Source organism: Gekko japonicus, unplaced genomic scaffold (assembly GCF_001447785.1).
Source record: "Gekko japonicus isolate JY-2015 unplaced genomic scaffold, Gekko_japonicus_V1.1 scaffold1751, whole genome shotgun sequence".
NCBI lineage: Eukaryota > Metazoa > Chordata > Lepidosauria > Squamata > Gekkonidae > Gekko > Gekko japonicus.
Genome location: NW_015171554.1, coordinates 275,101 through 291,600, shown reverse-complemented (window position 1 = coordinate 291,600; position 16,500 = coordinate 275,101). Strand labels below are relative to the sequence as shown.

The following is a 16,500-nucleotide window of genomic DNA, read 5'->3' as shown; positions in this document are numbered from 1 at the left end:
GCTTTATAATTTATAATTGCAGATTGCAGCTTTATAATTCCCTCAGCAGGGCCTTTTTTAAAATGAGAATAGCTTAGTCCATCTGGGGCATAAGCCTGCTAATGGTGGCACAGATAGGGCTTCATTGTACTGGTTTCTCTGGTTGGCTCAGTGTGGTGGAAGCATTGGAAGCGCAGCATTATGAGACCAGGTCTGCTTTTGCATTTCCTAAACAGGAAGCTAATGTATGGGGTGGGTGGGATTCATTTTGCTCTAGAAGCAGGCCCCAGATTGCAGCTTTAGCTGCTATAATTCCCTCACGCAGGGGCCTTTTTTAATGAGAATAGCTTAGTCCATCTGGGGCATAAGCCTGCTAATGGTGGCACAGATAGGGCTTCATTGTACTGGTTTCTCTGGTTGGCTCAGTGTGGTGGAAGCATCTGAAGCGCAGCATTATGAGACCAGGTCTGCTTTTGCATTTCCTAAACAGGAAGCTAATGTATTGTTGGGGGGGGGGATTCATTTTGCTCTAGAAGCATGCTAGTTCCACCAGGCCTTTAGTTGAGGAGCTGCACCCAACACACTAAGGCCCTGTGTCCAGTACGACCGCCGACAGCCTGAGCTTCGCCAACTTTAACAACAAATACTGACTACACTTACTAGAATGTTGTTGTTTTTTGAACAAAAATTTTATTCAGGATATAATCAATCATAACCAACATTAGTTATACATTTTATACCCGTTACATCCTACCCCCCTCCCTTTCCCCCCCTACATGGCTTCCCATAGTGCTACGACCTCCTGCATATTTCTTAACCTCTCTCCTCCATCCACTTCTTCATTGCAAAATCATTAGGTAACTAATAGTCAACTATTACAGTTATATCTCTATCTTTTCGTGTTATCTAAGTTCATTACTCAATAGTTATTAAAGCAAAATAAGTTGTCTCTTACATCCCAATACTTCACTTACTAGAATGTTGATGCTACCCTGCTTTCGCCATTGCCATGTAAATTGTTCACTAGCACCTTATGTTGCGTTTTTAAACTTTTACTTATATTGTTGTTTTAGCTATGGCATTTTATGTAAGCTGCCCTGAGCCTGCTTTGGCGGGGAGGGCAGGATGTAAATCAAATAAATAAATAAGATATAAATTGAGTCCAACAATGATGGACTTTTAACCAGTATTCCCTAGAATCAGACGCAAAATTCATCTCCACGTGTTGGTTATTCTCACTTTACATGACAGAGGTCTATTTAAAACAGATCCCTTGGTGTGAAATGCGGAAAGCGACTGTTTTTCAAGAATTATTTCATAGGGCAGCATTCATGCCATTCTGTAAATATAACTGATTTTTAGTTGCTGGCCCAGCAACGCCGAAATGACTTGCTGGAGTATAAATTATAGTTTATAATTTTTTTTCTTTTGGAACATCTGCCAGTGGAAACATATCTCTGTACTCTGGTTTCTGAATTTTCATTTTGATCAATTTCTCTTTCTGTCATTAACAGAAAGGAGCTTACTGCTGATGCTCGAGAATTGAAGGGGGAGTTGTACTGCTTGCCTTGCCATGACAAAATGGGGGTCCCCATCTGTGGAGCATGCAGGAGACCTATTGAAGGGCGAGTGGTGAATGCAATGGGCAAACAGTGGCACGTCGAGGTAAGCATGTGCATGCATTCTGCTTGGGAAAATAATTAGATAGCGAGATGGAGTCTTCAGAAATGGTTACTAGGTTTGGTGTCATTTTGTAAGCTGTGATACATTAAAATAGGCAAAAGCATCACTTAAAATATATAAACTTCTCCTGCTTTTTGAAGTGTCCATTCTTAGTGAGAGAGAGAGAACCAGAAATGTTTTAATAATAAAGATTAACAGATTCTTCGGAAATGCATTTCCGTTATTTTGGTGGAATCAGCTTCCTTTGGTTAAGGTAGCTGATTGAAAGGACATATGCTTTACCATTTATTGGCTTGAATCTCTGTAAATCTCAGCTGGCGGAAGGGATTCCATCAGCAGCACAAAGCTGTCTTACCTTCCCTGCTTCACTGCAGCCCAGAATGATCCCTAAACTGCTGTTCCTAAAAGAGAGGAGACACCCCCCGTGACAGGAGGAGGAGGGCATCAGTGAGAAATGCCCACCTTCCATTAGAAGAATTGTTCTGCGAGATCATAGCCATTAGTTATTAATTACTCAGTAATTTATAACTCCTGTCTCATTTTATCTTCGCAGTACCTTAAAAGGAAGGGAATACACTATCTACTCTAATGCAAGACTAGTTTTTCCCCCAAGTATGCCATCAAAAAAGGGGATCATCGTAAATTCTCATATGTCCAGTAATAAAAAACTTTTTCTGTATGGGGGGGGGGTCATTTTATATACAGGGTTGTCTTCCTTTCAAGTAAATGCATTAATCAAAAGACTCCTGGTGAGCTTTCTTCCTAAAGAGTATTTTAAGGAAGGGCTTACTGACATCAGCACTAATGCTCTGTTTAACACTCTGCACTGACTTACACCACAGCACACGCAAAACCTTGTGAATCATGCTATTATTTACAAAGATGCATTTTGATTTTTGAACAGAATATAGTAAAAGAAGGGTGCATTGCCTTACGGAATTTACAGCCTTTGTACTTTCTCTTCATATAAGATGGTTTATTGTTTATCTTCCTTAAAGCAGTATCGTTTTGAGGCAAATAGATTTCATCATAAAGAGGGTTTTGGAATGGAATGGCGGAGGATATCTAAGGCTGTATTGGCAATCTTACTTTTTTGTGTGTGGTAGTCCAGTGTTTTTAAATATGCTTATAAATGAGGGGCAATCTTGAAAAAATGAATGAAATCAAGGATGATATATTAAAGCGAAGCTTAAGTGATGACGCACTCAGAGTGATGTAGTGACTCATGCTTTTAACAGCTTCAGAAGAAATTAGCTGGATTCTGTGGAGGTTTCACTGGTGTTAGAGGAAGGAGGGTGAAATCTTCTCTGATTTGTCTCCTCACTGTAGCCACCTGACAAATATGGCTCTTTTTTTAATATGTGGCCTTTGACTCCCTGCCTTTGGGGAGGACAAAGTTAGCTGCTGGGGGGAAACAGGGAGAGGTGCATTCCCACTAGTGAAATGCCCAGAAGATTCAACCCAATGATCTTTCTACAGATAACCCAAAATGTTTTTTCTTTGCAGCATTTTGTGTGTGCAAAGTGTGAGAAACCATTCCTGGGACACCGCCACTATGAGAGAAAGGGACTGGCATATTGTGAAACCCATTACAATCAGGTATGATTGCATCTTGCCTTGTAATGATAGAGCTTTTAGCATGTTGAAGTCCCAGTTCTGCCCTTTTTATGTCTAGTAATAAGTGATGAAAAAATGAAAAATCACACAGATGTGAAATTCAGCAAATTTCCAGCATTTCATGATAGAGCGACTTGGAATAAGAATCTGTTTTAAAAGCTTTGGAGTGTCTGATATTCTGCCTTTGATGTGGCATTCTGGTGTTTTTTCTTCTTGGTTTCTTGACTCAAAACACATTTGGGAAGATGGTTCCAGTTTTCAGCTGTAAACCATAACTGGTTTACATACAGGGTTTTTTTGCAACATAGATATCACATTTGAATTCGGGTGAATTTAATTTTTTGCATTTGTTTCAGCTTTATTTGTGTATAAGTATTGAAACATTATGACTATGTGGAAAGCAGCATGATGAAAACTATATAAGCATGGGCTAAAAATACTGATACAGTAAAATCTGTTCTAAGATGTCCCCTCAGGGGGTTGAGTGTACATATGCATGAGTGTAATGGTTTTATTTATTCACTCATTACCAAGGTCATCACTTGTCAAGAAGTCAACACTTAGTTATTTGATGCTGAAGGAATACCCTTCCATGGTAGCCTGCTTTAAAAAACAAACTACCATTTTACAGGTTTGGGTTAGTCTGTGACATCCTGTATTACTTCCACTTGGGACTAGATACAGAATCATTCCTTTACAGTGCACCACCAAGTGGTCATTTCTGTTCCTGATTTTCATGTTATGATAATACAATTTACACTATAATAAATAGCCTTTCATCAGATTAGAATGTCTTTGCAGCGAGGGTGAATTGTAAGAGAAAACAAAGTCTTTATTTTAGAATTTAAATGTTCCTGTGTATTTCTCTCTCTCCATTTTAATAAAAAGGCTTTTCAGTTTTCCTTCTGCATTTTCAGCTGATAAAGTGCAATTTGGGAGCACCTGGGTGAAATTAAGCAGGAAGAGATGCTGTAAAGAACCAATTAGCCTAATCTAATTGCAAAAATTTTCAGAAACAGTACGAACATTACATTATTAACAGCCCAATCCTGCTGTCAGTATTTGCATTTTTAAATAGATTGCATCAGTTCCTTCATTGTTGCAAATCATACTAATTACAATGGTGAGATAACAATGCTGCCATATGTGTAATTTTTTTTATTTAAAAAGCACACACACGTTCAACTGCTTTTATTTCCTCAAATGCTATGGACAGATGTGTGAGTGTGAAAATATTTTTCATGTCCCCAGCTGTTTGGTGATGTTTGCTTCCACTGTAATCGTGTGATTGAAGGAGATGGTGAGTTTTCATTTGCTTACACATTTTTCACAATTTCAGCAAAAAGCATTTTAGTGAAAACTATTCAAGGGAAAAAAGTTCACCATAGATAGCTGGTTGAGTGCATTTCAAAATAAAATGCAGAATGATCTTAAACAGGGGCTTGGGATCTCTCTGTTGCAGTGAGACACTTAAAGGTGGATTCATTCACTTCTATCACTGACTTTCAGACTGACTTCTATTGAAGCCTGATTTCTCAGGTGTACAATGATATCAGAACTTAAGTGATCTTATGCTGGTATTAGTTAGGCATGCCTGTGTAAATGTTGAGGTTTGGTATGCAAAAGATTTGGATTGGTCTCAGTGTGTGTAAGTGATCGATAGGCTTTGCAATTATGTGAAATAAATGTTAAATATACCCCCAAAAATGTTAGTTTTGCTGTGTGTTATAGCAGATGTGCTTTAGCTGGACAAATGGCCCCTTTGGCTAATCCTGTAATTTCTCTGCTCTTTCCTAGTTGTCTCAGCCTTGAATAAGGCCTGGTGTGTCAACTGCTTCGCATGCTCCACTTGCAACACTAAGTTAACTCTCAAGTAAGTGTACAGGGTGCTTCTGATAATGAAAGCAGTCGTGAGTCAGTGACATCATCCAGATTGTCGGGTGATGTGGTTGTATATTTGCCGCTGCTATAGGGAGACTTGCTTTTATTGGGCGTGGTTGTATATTTGCTGCTGCTGCTATAGGGAGACTTGCTTTTATTGGGAAGGAAAAGAATAAGAACTGTGTTTGTTCAACATGATTCCTAGGTTACATCCCTGAATATTGCCTTGGTTTATTGGGAGCTTTTCTGCATTGTGTGGAGCACGTGATGTATTGCTCCCTTTCTCCCACAGGATACACGTGATCATAGATTCCTTAATTGTGGCAATATAACCAAACACAGCATGAAGCGGAGCAGTTCAGTATGAATGTTTAGGACTGCTACATACATTCTCAAGTCAGCTGGTATACCATAATGGTACATGGTGTGCACCCTACAATGCATGAGAAGCAAACGTTACTTTTTCAAATGTTGCCCAGTGGTGCACACTGTTTTAGTCAGAACTCATTGGAGATCCCTACAATGTGTACAAACTTCTGTTTAAATCTTTGCCTTTCACAGGATACATGCAGTGCGCAGGGGGGGCGTACAAAATTTTCGGAACATGCTTCTTCGGTTCCCAACCTTGCAAGGATGAAATCATTGTTGGTGTAATAATTCAGCCTTTAGCAAGAGGCACAAGCATCCTTTCCTATTGATATACTTACAGTTTTCACCATTTCTGTTTTCCGCTCACTTCTTTTTACCACTGTGCCTGTATCTTGACTCTGTCCTCTTCTCTTTTCTATTTCTTCTTCGCCCAACCTAAAAGGGACAAGTTTGTAGAAATCGATCTCAAACCTGTCTGCAAACACTGTTACGAGCAAATGCCTGAAGAGTTTAAGCGGAGACTTGCAAAACGGGAGCGAGAAGCAAAGGATAAAGACAAAACCAAAAAGAAAAAGCCCATCTGTCTGTAAATGCTTCATTCCTGTCTACTGCCATCTGTCTTCCTTCCTTGTTCTTGGTCAGTTTTTAGGGAACACCTTAGCTTTTAGAATTTATCGTGTGACTTTGGGGATCATCAAAAAGCAATTCTAAGACTTCTGGTAATGATTCTAGCAATGAATTCCTAATTGTAGGTGTGCATGGTCATCCAATGTGTAAGACACAGTATTTGTTTTCCCTTTAGTAACAAAACTCTAATTTAGTACAACTCTTTTCCCCCAGGAGAATACCTGAGCTGTTCAATGCTTTTTACAGGGGTTGTGTGTGGACTATGTGCTGCTTGCATTAAAGCAGTGGTTTTCGCCCCTTGGGTCAAGACCCTTACATGGATTGCAGAAGCCCACTGCTGGGTTACAGGCCCCTGTACACTGCCATTTTGGCTGCTTTTTGGAAGTGGCTGGTGCCCACTGAGCCGTGACCTGGGTAGCCCAGGCTAGCTCGTCTTGTCAGATCCCAGAAGCTAAGCAGGGTCGGCCCTGGCTAGCATTTGGATGGGAGACCAGCAAAGAGTACTAAGGTCATGACGCAGGTGCAGGCAGTGGCAAACCACCTCTGAACGTCTCAGCTGTGACTGGACGGCACACGCTCACTCACAGTGCCCATAGAGCTAGGATGCAGCATCTCCTGCTTCTCTTAGTTTACCATTTTTAGCAAGCTTTGGAGGATAAAATTCTCTTTTGCAAAAACAGAGTATAACTATTTTAATAATGTAAGTTAGTATTTACCTTCTTTGTTAGTAAAATGATAAAAGAGAATTGTCTGATCTCCACTGAGTTGTAAAGATTGCTTTATGTATAAATCTAAATTCGTTTTCACAAAAATGCATACACACTTTACCAAAGCTCTCTCTCTCTCTTTTTCTTCCTTGCTAATTTTAGAAACAAATTTGTGGAATTTGACATGAAGCCTGTCTGTAAGAAGTGCTATGAGAAGTTTCCTCTGGAGCTCAAGAAAAGACTGAAGAAATTAGCAGAAACTTTGGGGAGGAAGTGAGGCCGAGCTTCAGATTTCATCTTGCTGCATAAAAACTAGGAAACAGTACTGTTGTTACAGAAGACTTATTTGTTGAGTCGTTGGAACCCAAGCAACTCCCTCCCTCATTCCTGTCTGCATGACTAGCTTCATAATGAAATTGTTGCCTGGCCACTTTGAAAATATACCTCTTTAAAAAACCTTTTACATCTTGCATAATCTCATATCCAACAATTAAAATCCTGTATTTTACACACACACACACACATATTTGTAGATGCGTACATCATATTTGCAGAGTAAATGGCAGATAAAAACTGGGACATTTATATACCGCAGTGGGATCCATTTCAGTGGACAGGGGGCACCACTTAGCATACTCCTTTGCAGGTAGCCACCTGAACTTTCCTAAGAAGACTTCAGTGGGCTCTGAAGAGCATATCTCTGCTTATGACACTGAAAATTACTTCTCTGAGTTCAGAGTAACTCTCACCAATTGGGCCAACTTTATTTTTCCACCAGGGCTTGGTGGGGGGACAACGACATGCGAGGCCAGGAAGAGACAAAAGAAAAACTCTTGACAGTTTGTAGGAACATAGCATGAACACATATATGAGAGCAGATAGCTACATAACAGCTAAAATATTCATCTCTGGATTCAGTATTGATAAGGTAGTTCCCTTCCACTAAACTACTCCTGGTATAAATGAGGAATTAACTTGGTGGAAGGTTCCAACTTTTGGTGCTAATTTTCATTCTTCTTTGTGCCCTGGTACAGCCAGCCTGAAATATTCAGCATGTAGATGGCCTACAAATCATGAGTATTTTTTAAAAAGAAACAAAACACAAAGAGTTATTCTTGATTGCCTCTTTGTTTTTGAGCCAATGGGACGTTACGGACACATTTTTGGATGCTCTGTTCTTACTCTGAAGGCTGGAAGCTTTTACAACAGAACAGCACTCTCAACATTTAGGAGGAATCTATTGTCAGAAAGCCTCTTAATGACTGCAAAGGAGAGCCATGTTAGCCTACCATAGTAGAACCAACCAAAGTCCAATGGCCCAGTGAAAACATCCTGGACATAGCAGGGTTTTTTTTCCTTTACCATTCTTTGGATACCCATTTTAAAGACTATTTCATAATATGCAGAAATGCTGTATTGTTCAAAGATTATTAAGGTTTGGCATTTACAGTGCAATCTTTTGTAGGTTTACTCAGAATAAGGTCATGCTTTTTTCAATGGGTTTGCTCCCAGGTTAAGTGAACATAGGACTGCAACCTTAATCTGTGTTGAGCAGAACAAAGTCCATAGTTCTTAAAGCAACCTCAGCAAGACTACTCTGCATTGCATAATTTTAGGATTGCATGCGAAAGTGGGAAACAGCAATGTTTTGCTGTCACTAGCAAAGCTACTTGAGTTCTGCAGGAATCATTCTGTGTAACAGACATGTTTCTGTGTGCTTTTGTATTTCATTTCCTTGTTGTGCCTTATTCTGCTATCCTTATGCAATAGTAGTCAAAGTATTTACCCTTTATATAATGTTAATTTTGTATTTTTATGCAGAAAATGTACACAGTATTCCAAAAGATGGCATACAGTTAAGCTTTTTGGACTTACAAATGCCTGAACTTTCAAGGCATGTTTCTGTGCAGATATTTTAAAATAGTACATGAAATAAAATAGTCCCAGCTCCAACTGAGTATATACTGTATTAATGGATCAATAAATACAGTGTTATCTACTTTTTGAAACCTGTGGTGTTAAATAAATTGGCTCTTCCACCCCCTCCCCTGATGCCTTAAAACTTTCCAACAAATTAATATATAAAAATTCTTTTTGGAAGGCTGACTGGAAGGACAGTAATGATTAATGTCAAATAACTGTGACGAACAGCAAAATGGACCCAGGTATTCTGTACATAGTGTGATCTGAGAGAGTGGCACTACCTAGGTGCTCTGAATTCCTGTAACTCCTCGCTTTCTCCTTGGGGATGCCATATTTTAGGACTGAGGGACATGGTCATCGGACCAATTTCGACCCATGCCTTGTTGGAAGTTGCGGTGGAACGCTGTCTGCCATTTCTGTTTGTGGTTATGCTTTCAGTTTCCTCTGCTTGTATGTGGGGTTATGTCAGCACGCCATCATGATATTTTTGGTACCATATGATCAAGGATGAGCCCTTTCTGGGAAACACCAGTTGCTTCCAGACAATGACAGTTCTCTGTTGTCCTCTTGTTGATGCTGCAAATGCAGAGGCCTGTTCAGTGGTGGTGGTGGGGAGATGTAGCAATTTTGCCAGCACTCTCCTGGCTTCAGTTCTCTGGGGCTGCCACACACACACCCCATGCCACCAGAGGGCTTTTCCACACTTTTAAAAACTGGTAACTGCTAGATTGCTATAGAGTTGTAATGATCTATTGCCACAATCTATTCTCTTTTCAGAATTCCCAGATTTCGTTTTTTAAAAAACAAGTCTCTAGCCCTTCTTGCTTCAGATATATAAGGAGTGACCTTATCCCTTTTCTCTCTTACATACACTTTGAAAAAGTGAAAGCCGAGTTCAAACTAGTATTTTGCTGCCTGTGCAAACCAGAGCAAACCCCATGTGGAAGTGACCACTGTTAGCAACTACAGTTGTAAACTGCCTGGGAAATTCCTGGAGATTTGGGGGCAATGCCTGCCTGGGGGGGTGGGGGGGGTGGAGTTTGGAGAGGGAGCTTAGCAGGGATGTGATGCCATAGAATTAGACCTCCAGAGCTGCCATTTTCTCTAGGGAAACTGATCTCCATTATCTGAAGATAAACTGTAATAATGATACCCTGTTTCCCCGAAAATAAGACCTACCCCCAAAATAAGCCCTAGCAGGATTTCTATGCATTTGTGGTATAAGACCTTGAGAAAAAATAAATATAAGACAGTGTCTTATTTTGGGGGAAACACGGTAGACCTCCAGGCCCCATCTGGAGCTTGGTAATCATACCAGCAACTGTTTGAGGGAAGGGTTGTTGTGCAATTACTCCTACCCATGGGGGGCATTACTTAAAACATGCCTATGGGGAAAATCCCTCTTTGGCCACTTTAAAGCAACACATTAACCACTGAACCACAGGGATATGTAAAGAATGATCAGTCCCTTCAATGATCATTCAGTAAAGGTTCCAGTCCTCTGACTATACAATTTCAGAAGTTCTGTTTATTTCAGGTCTTAATGAAAACTTTGTATCCCAGCCAATGATCACTCAGTATTCTGTTAAGAACTTTTAGTTATCCTTGAACAGATTAAAGAAACACGAATCAGAACTGTACAGAAAACACCAATGTATGTAAATGAGATTATGAAAAGAGCATATGTCATCCCTTCTACCTAGCCTGCATTTAAAGATAAAATGCAGTTTCCAAAATTCTTACCAAGACGCTATAGAAAAAATAAGATAGCCTCACCACAACCCAGATTTGGGATTTTGGGGGTATCTTACACAGACATATCTACACGTTTGACATGACTTCATTAAACCATGTTCTCGAAAGTTGTGATTTAATACACCTCTGAGCAAGCCAGCTTTGGGATTTGGGGGGTATCTTACACAGACATATCTACATATTTGACATGACTTCATTAAACCATCTAATTCATGTTCTCTAAATTAAAGATAAAATGCAGTTTCCAAAATTCTTACCAAGACGCTATAGAAAAAATAAGATAGCCTCACCACAACCCAGATTTGGGATTTTGGGGGTATCTTACACAGACATATCTACACGTTTGACATGACTTCATTAAACCATGTTCTCGAAAGTTGTGATTTAATACACCTCTGAGCAGATCAAGGAATAACTGTTGTGAAGTATGTTCTGGGCATAAAACCATTGATTCATAAGTTACTTACCTCAAGGCTGAAAATTTATATTAGCTAAAGCACTGCAAAAATGCATGCTTGTGGGTTTACACAGAATCCTAAAAGCAACAACAGGTTGTCAGTAGGACATGCTGTTGGGGAGGGAAGACATTTGCAGCAAAAGAGGCAAGGGTGTGTAGAGTGTGTTGTCCTTAAATTGCCAGTTATAAGGAGTGCAGAGGTCAGTTTAGTGTTCGCCCTGAGCGGGAGTACCTGTCAGCATTCTTAGCCGTACACATAAGCTGCAACAGTGTTTCTTCTCCTTCGTCATAACTTAGTTCCTCTGGTTCACAGAGTCCAGGACTCCCACATTCAAGACACCGCTAAATTTCAGTTCTCCATATCGGTCCTTTTGAGTTTCATTTCTCCAAAACTCAGAGGCATTTGCTTTTGGTTTCTATTTCCCATGCTGACTTTATGAACTTTCTTCCTGAAAACGATCATTTCGCTCCAAAGGTAACCATTTTAAACAAGATTAAAAATGGTGGACGCCGTTCCATTTCCACACAGGCTGGTGAATGAAGCGTGCCACTTAACAAGCTATCTCCTGTAAGATCACAATATCGCTGGAATAATTCACCTGGACACTCTGTAATAACTGCTCTTAACACCATTTCTTTCAAGTGCATACATGCAGCTCAAATAAAACTGCTAAAAGGTGAGGAAAAGGCGGCAAATAAAGTCCCAAGTCTGTGTTGCCAGATACTGAAAAGGCGTGTGAGGGTGGGGGGGAGCCTGTGGTCCCTTCTATATTTACTCAACAATGAGTCACTAAGGCTATTGCATCTGAAGAAAACCAACTTTGTTGGTCTTAAAGGTGCCACTGGACCCCCAAACTTTATTCTAAGGCTATTACCCTTTGCTTCCCTACAATTTGGTTTACGAAGAGAGCTGAGCTGCCCGAGCCTATGCATCCGTAAACCAAGCAAGCCCCAGTGAGCCTGACTCCCGAGGAAGCACGTAGCAGAATTTCCGCCGATTACCGCCGAAGGCGCACTGGGGTGGGGGGGAGAAAAACCCCGCCCACTCCTTAGGGGAGCACCTCACTTCCGCCTACTTTCGCACCATTTCCGGCGCGGGGGCGCTGGCGTCACTCCAGCCAATATAGCCGCGCCATTTGTCGCGCGCCGCGGCGTCACTGCTCTTCCAAACGGCGTTTTCCGACGGCCGGCGGGGCCCGGGGGCTCGTCTGAGGCTCTTCTCCGTGACGACGCTCGGGAGGCAGCAGCGGGCCAGGAGGACTGGGCGCGGCCTTCCTCGGTGGCCACCATGATGAGGCGCAGCAAGGCGGAGGTGGATCGCTACGTCTCCTCGTTGCTGGCCTCGGCCCCTTCTCCCAGGGAGGTGAGCGCTGGGGAGCCGGGCGGAGGCGCGTCTCTCTCTCTCTCTCTTTAACCCGGTTGACTCCCCCCCCCCCGGGGGGGGGTTATTCCTTCGCCGGCGTTCGAAGACTCACCTCTTGGGAGCCTCTTGCCGCCCGGGGAGCGCATGAGCTCAAGTACGCAGGCGCGCCGGTGTGTGGAAGGGGGCGGGGGAGGCTTTTGAGGGAAGCCCCCCCTCCCCCCGTGGCCCCTTAAAAGACTCCTTAAAAGTGTTTAGCTGAGCTGCTGTGAGTCACGAAGATTTAGCCGCATGGCAAGCTTTGACTCACGGAAGTTTATGCCGGACTAAATGTCGCTGGGTGTCTGGGGGGGGCTCTGGTTTTATTCGGCTGCCGCTCTGGAGAGGCTCGCTGTTTTCTCCGTCCCGTTATTGCGGCCCGGTGGCTGCCCTGGACAGGGAGCCGCTCATGCAGGTGGTTCGGTGGGGCTTCCTGATGCCGACAGAGCGTTTTTGAGGGCGTTCCTGTGTTTTTGCTGCACGCTGGTTTTCTCCCGCGCCCAGGGAAGTCAGAGCCTGGCAAGAATCACGTGGAAATGATTTTTTAAAGTTCCATTAGGTTATTGCTAACACTGAATAAGAACAGTTGTTGGGGAATTTTGAAGATGGCGTCTGTGCAAGCATGCCAGAACAATTTTCAGCTATTAAATAATAGAATAAAGAGCAGCATCCAAGAATCCAGGAGAGTGACCGTCTGCCCCACCAGAAGTTAGTTTGCTTCCTGATAAGCAGCTTTCTTGTTTGTATGCCGGGGGAATATTTGCCCTGTCTGTGTAAACATTTTGGGCATACAAGGCTGAATGCCAGAAGGCAAAGCAGTGGAGTGGATTCTGTATTGTATGCCATGTTAAGGAATAGAAAGAGATTGTGTGCGTCTGTACACATGCACATTATTTTAAAAAACCCTTAAAAGCTACTCTGTCTTCCAGTTGGTTTTGATGCCAAATTCAGTGTGCTAGTTTTACCCTTAAAAGTCCTAAGTAACCCAAGATCAGGATTTTCAAGGTATGCCCCTTTGTATAAATCATACAATTGGGTCATTTTAAAAAAATATCTTTTTCACATCCCCCTCATCTGAGGTGCAGTGGGTGGCTGTAGAACAGAGCTTTTTTAGGGACAGCACCGAGAGCCTGGAACTCCTTCCCATGAGTGATGGGTGTGGCTTTCCTTCACTGTGTTAAGGAGCAAGGCTTTTGTTGGGCTTTGGAGCTAAGTTCTTGTTAAATGTTGTGTGGTTGGATATAATAGGGCTTTTGGTATTGTTGTATTTTGGTGTTCTGACTTCATTCTTTAACAATGTTGAAAGCAGCCTTGATCTTTTTTTGGCTCAAAAGATGGGTAAGTGCTTGGGCAGTGACATGCTAACTGCTGTAGCACTATTGCTTTAGCAACTGTAAGTTTGTGTCACTGGTCCTTTTAGGTTAGGGGTATTCTAATGGAAATTCAACTATTCATTGATTGGTTTTTTGCTTTAAAAATGTCTCTTTCTCCTTAGAAATCCATGAAGGGATTCTTTTTTGCTAAGCTATACTATGAAGCAAAGGAATATGACATTGCTAAAAGGTAATTTTTGTATATAACAGTCTTTTATTTTTCTAAAACCATAACTGCTGCAGCAAGAGATTTACAGGTTTTTTGTCGGGTTCAGTTCATTTCTTGTTCTATAGTTTATTTCAGTTCTATAGTTAAAACACTTAAATTATGTTCTGTAGTAAGTTTGATGGATACTGGTATCATGGTTTTATTAGAAATAAGACTAGAACTCAATATTGGTTAATTATAGAGAAAATATAGATCTCATTAACAATGCAGGAAAGCTTGTATCTTGAATAAAATTTTGTTGCTCTTAATAGTGCCACTGAACTCAATGCTTTGTTACAGATGAATTGTAATAACTTATTATGCTATTTTTGTGAAGGTACATATCTTCATATCTCAGTGTCCAAGAAAGAGACCCCAAGGCACACAGATTCTTGGGACAACTCTGTGAAGCTGAAGATAATATAGAGAAAGCTGTTGGGTGTTACAAGGTAAGAAATTAGTGACCCTGAACTTTGTCTACAGTATTACTGTTCCTAGAGGAACTTCTTCAGGAAGGGCTAGCAAGCTTGTTTAAGTGAACTTGTGAACATTTGCTAGGCTATTTAGGCTACTATAGTACATTGTCAAAGGCCAGTCGGTCTAGTTGATCCAAAGCATCTCTGTGATGAGTTTCCAAGCATGAAGTAGTGGTAATTGAATATAATACTGAACTTTTTGTTTAAAACAAAGCTGCCATCATCCAATTTCGAATAAGTCATAGAAACAAGTCCTCTGGCACCATTGTGCAGCATATGGCTTTGTGGGTCACAAGCTGTGTGGGCCTGCTCCAGGAGCAGGCAGTGACACGGGGCAGAATATTTTCCAATACTGTGTTTTTCAGTGAAAAATCCCCCCCCCCATGTAATTATAGTCTTTTTATCTGTTGTGTAGCGGTTAAGAGTGGTGGACTCTAATCTGGAGAACTGGGTTTGACTCCCCACTCCTCCACATGCAGCCAGACGAAGGGAAGGTGATTGTAAGCCGCTCTGAGACTCCTTTGGGTACTGAAGAGGGGATTATAAAACCAACACTTCTGCTGCTGCTGCTGCTGTCAGGGCTGTTATGATGTGGGATAAGATGCAGTGGACAGACCCCAGTGTTTTTGCATGGTGTATTTGGCTTTTTTTGTTAGCGTTAAAATATTGCTATTTAATCTGAAATTTTTCATATTCATTTTTTTCTGGAAAGCCCACTTCACTGGGAGTGGCAAGTCTTTCCACAGCTTCAGTTCCCCCTGTCTTTCTTTAGAGATCTCTCTTTCAGCTGCCAGCAGGTGCTGAGCCGATCTCAACACCATAATCAGTTTGCTTTTTCAACCGATAGGGCAAGCTAATTGAGCTGGATGTAGCATTGTTTCCCTGTTATTCTGACTTTAATTTGGCTACCTAGTGTTACGTTTATTGGTGTTTTTTCTGGTTGCTAATACACAGTCCTGAAGTGCTAGAATGACGTGCCCCTTAATGACATGCTGTGATACTACTTCCCTCTGCACCAATATCCTTAAGGTTTTGTGTTTATATTTTCTATAAACAAGATTTCTTTCCATTTCCTGAGAAGACCGAACCAATCCCACCCGCCAGCACTCATATATATGTGTGTGGGGAAATGTCCTGTCCTGTCAGATAACTACTTGAAAATAAACGATTAGAACAAAATTACTGTGCCAGTTTTTCTGGCACTTGCTAAAAACATTAGTTTAGGATAACTATTGGCTTTTTTTAAAAAAAAAAAGTAGTTTGATTCTGGTGTTGTAAAAATATTTTATGTTAACTGTTTGCGAGCTGCCTGGAATGTCTTTGGTTGAGGAAGAGCATGACAAAAATGATACGAAGTTTTTAAGGGATGAATTTGCGTACTCTTCCTCTGAGAAGCTCTGTGGTGTGCTAGCCTCATAACAGAAAGAGGTTGAGGAATAGCAACATGCCTAAAACCATTCAAAGTACTTCATTTGAGCTAGACTTTGTTCCCTATTTTTTTTCCACATCAAAACCCAAACTTGAGGTAGGGCACCGTCTGCATCAAAGAAGGTTTCAATATGTCTATCTTTGTCTACTAATATCTGTTCTGCAGAGACTAGTAATTGCAGCTGCTTGAAACCTGTTCAATTTTTATATAGTGTCAAGAATTATGAATAAGTCTTAGGGTAGAAAAAGTATATAAAGAGATTTCTCCTGTTCAGTCTAATTGATGGTGGCAACAACAAAATAATTATGGCCTCACTATTATAAGATGTGAGGTACCCTTTGCATGCGTAAATTACTTCTCTGTGAATTGTGCAGAAACTTCTCTGCTTTGGGTAAGTTATTAAACATAAAAATGCAGTCACTGCCAACATTGTTTTTATTTGTTTTATAGCTTTTTAAGTATCACCACTCCCATGTTGGAGACTGTCTTCTTGGCTCTTTGAAATTCTTGGTGGATACTGTATTTATGAAGTGGTGAAAGCTGCACAAATCCGCATAGATGTAACCACAAAATTGCCACCTGTTGCTTATGCACCTTGTCCACTATTTACATGTATC

General features: G+C 41.2%; 2 protein-coding genes across 4 annotated transcripts in view; both read left to right on the top strand.

Moving 5' to 3' along the window:
- LIMS1 (LIM-type zinc finger domains 1) overlaps positions 1-8,901 on the top strand; it is an 88,175-nt gene extending 79,274 nt beyond the window's left edge. For 2 of the 3 annotated variants that reach the window (XM_015419714.1, XM_015419712.1), the window contains exons 6-10: positions 1,494-1,644; positions 3,169-3,261; positions 4,531-4,579; positions 5,077-5,152; positions 5,972-6,166. In XM_015419714.1, coding sequence (XP_015275200.1) covers positions 1,494-1,644; positions 3,169-3,261; positions 4,531-4,579; positions 5,077-5,152; positions 5,972-6,119 — 517 coding nt within the window. In that variant the 3' untranslated portion in view covers positions 6,120-6,166. Of the gene's footprint in view, positions 1-1,493; positions 1,645-3,168; positions 3,262-4,530; positions 4,580-5,076; positions 5,153-5,971; positions 6,167-7,025 lie in introns of those variants that run through there. The other variant, XM_015419713.1, reaches the window with a different exon arrangement.
- Positions 8,902-12,022: 3,121 nt separating this feature from the next.
- RANBP2 (RAN binding protein 2) overlaps positions 12,023-16,500 on the top strand; it is a 42,435-nt gene continuing 37,957 nt past the window's right edge. The window contains exons 1-3 of the mRNA XM_015419711.1: positions 12,023-12,361; positions 13,893-13,960; positions 14,316-14,427. Of these exons, the coding sequence (XP_015275197.1) occupies positions 12,287-12,361; positions 13,893-13,960; positions 14,316-14,427 (255 nt within the window). The 5' untranslated portion in view covers positions 12,023-12,286. The remainder of the gene's footprint in view (positions 12,362-13,892; positions 13,961-14,315; positions 14,428-16,500) is intronic.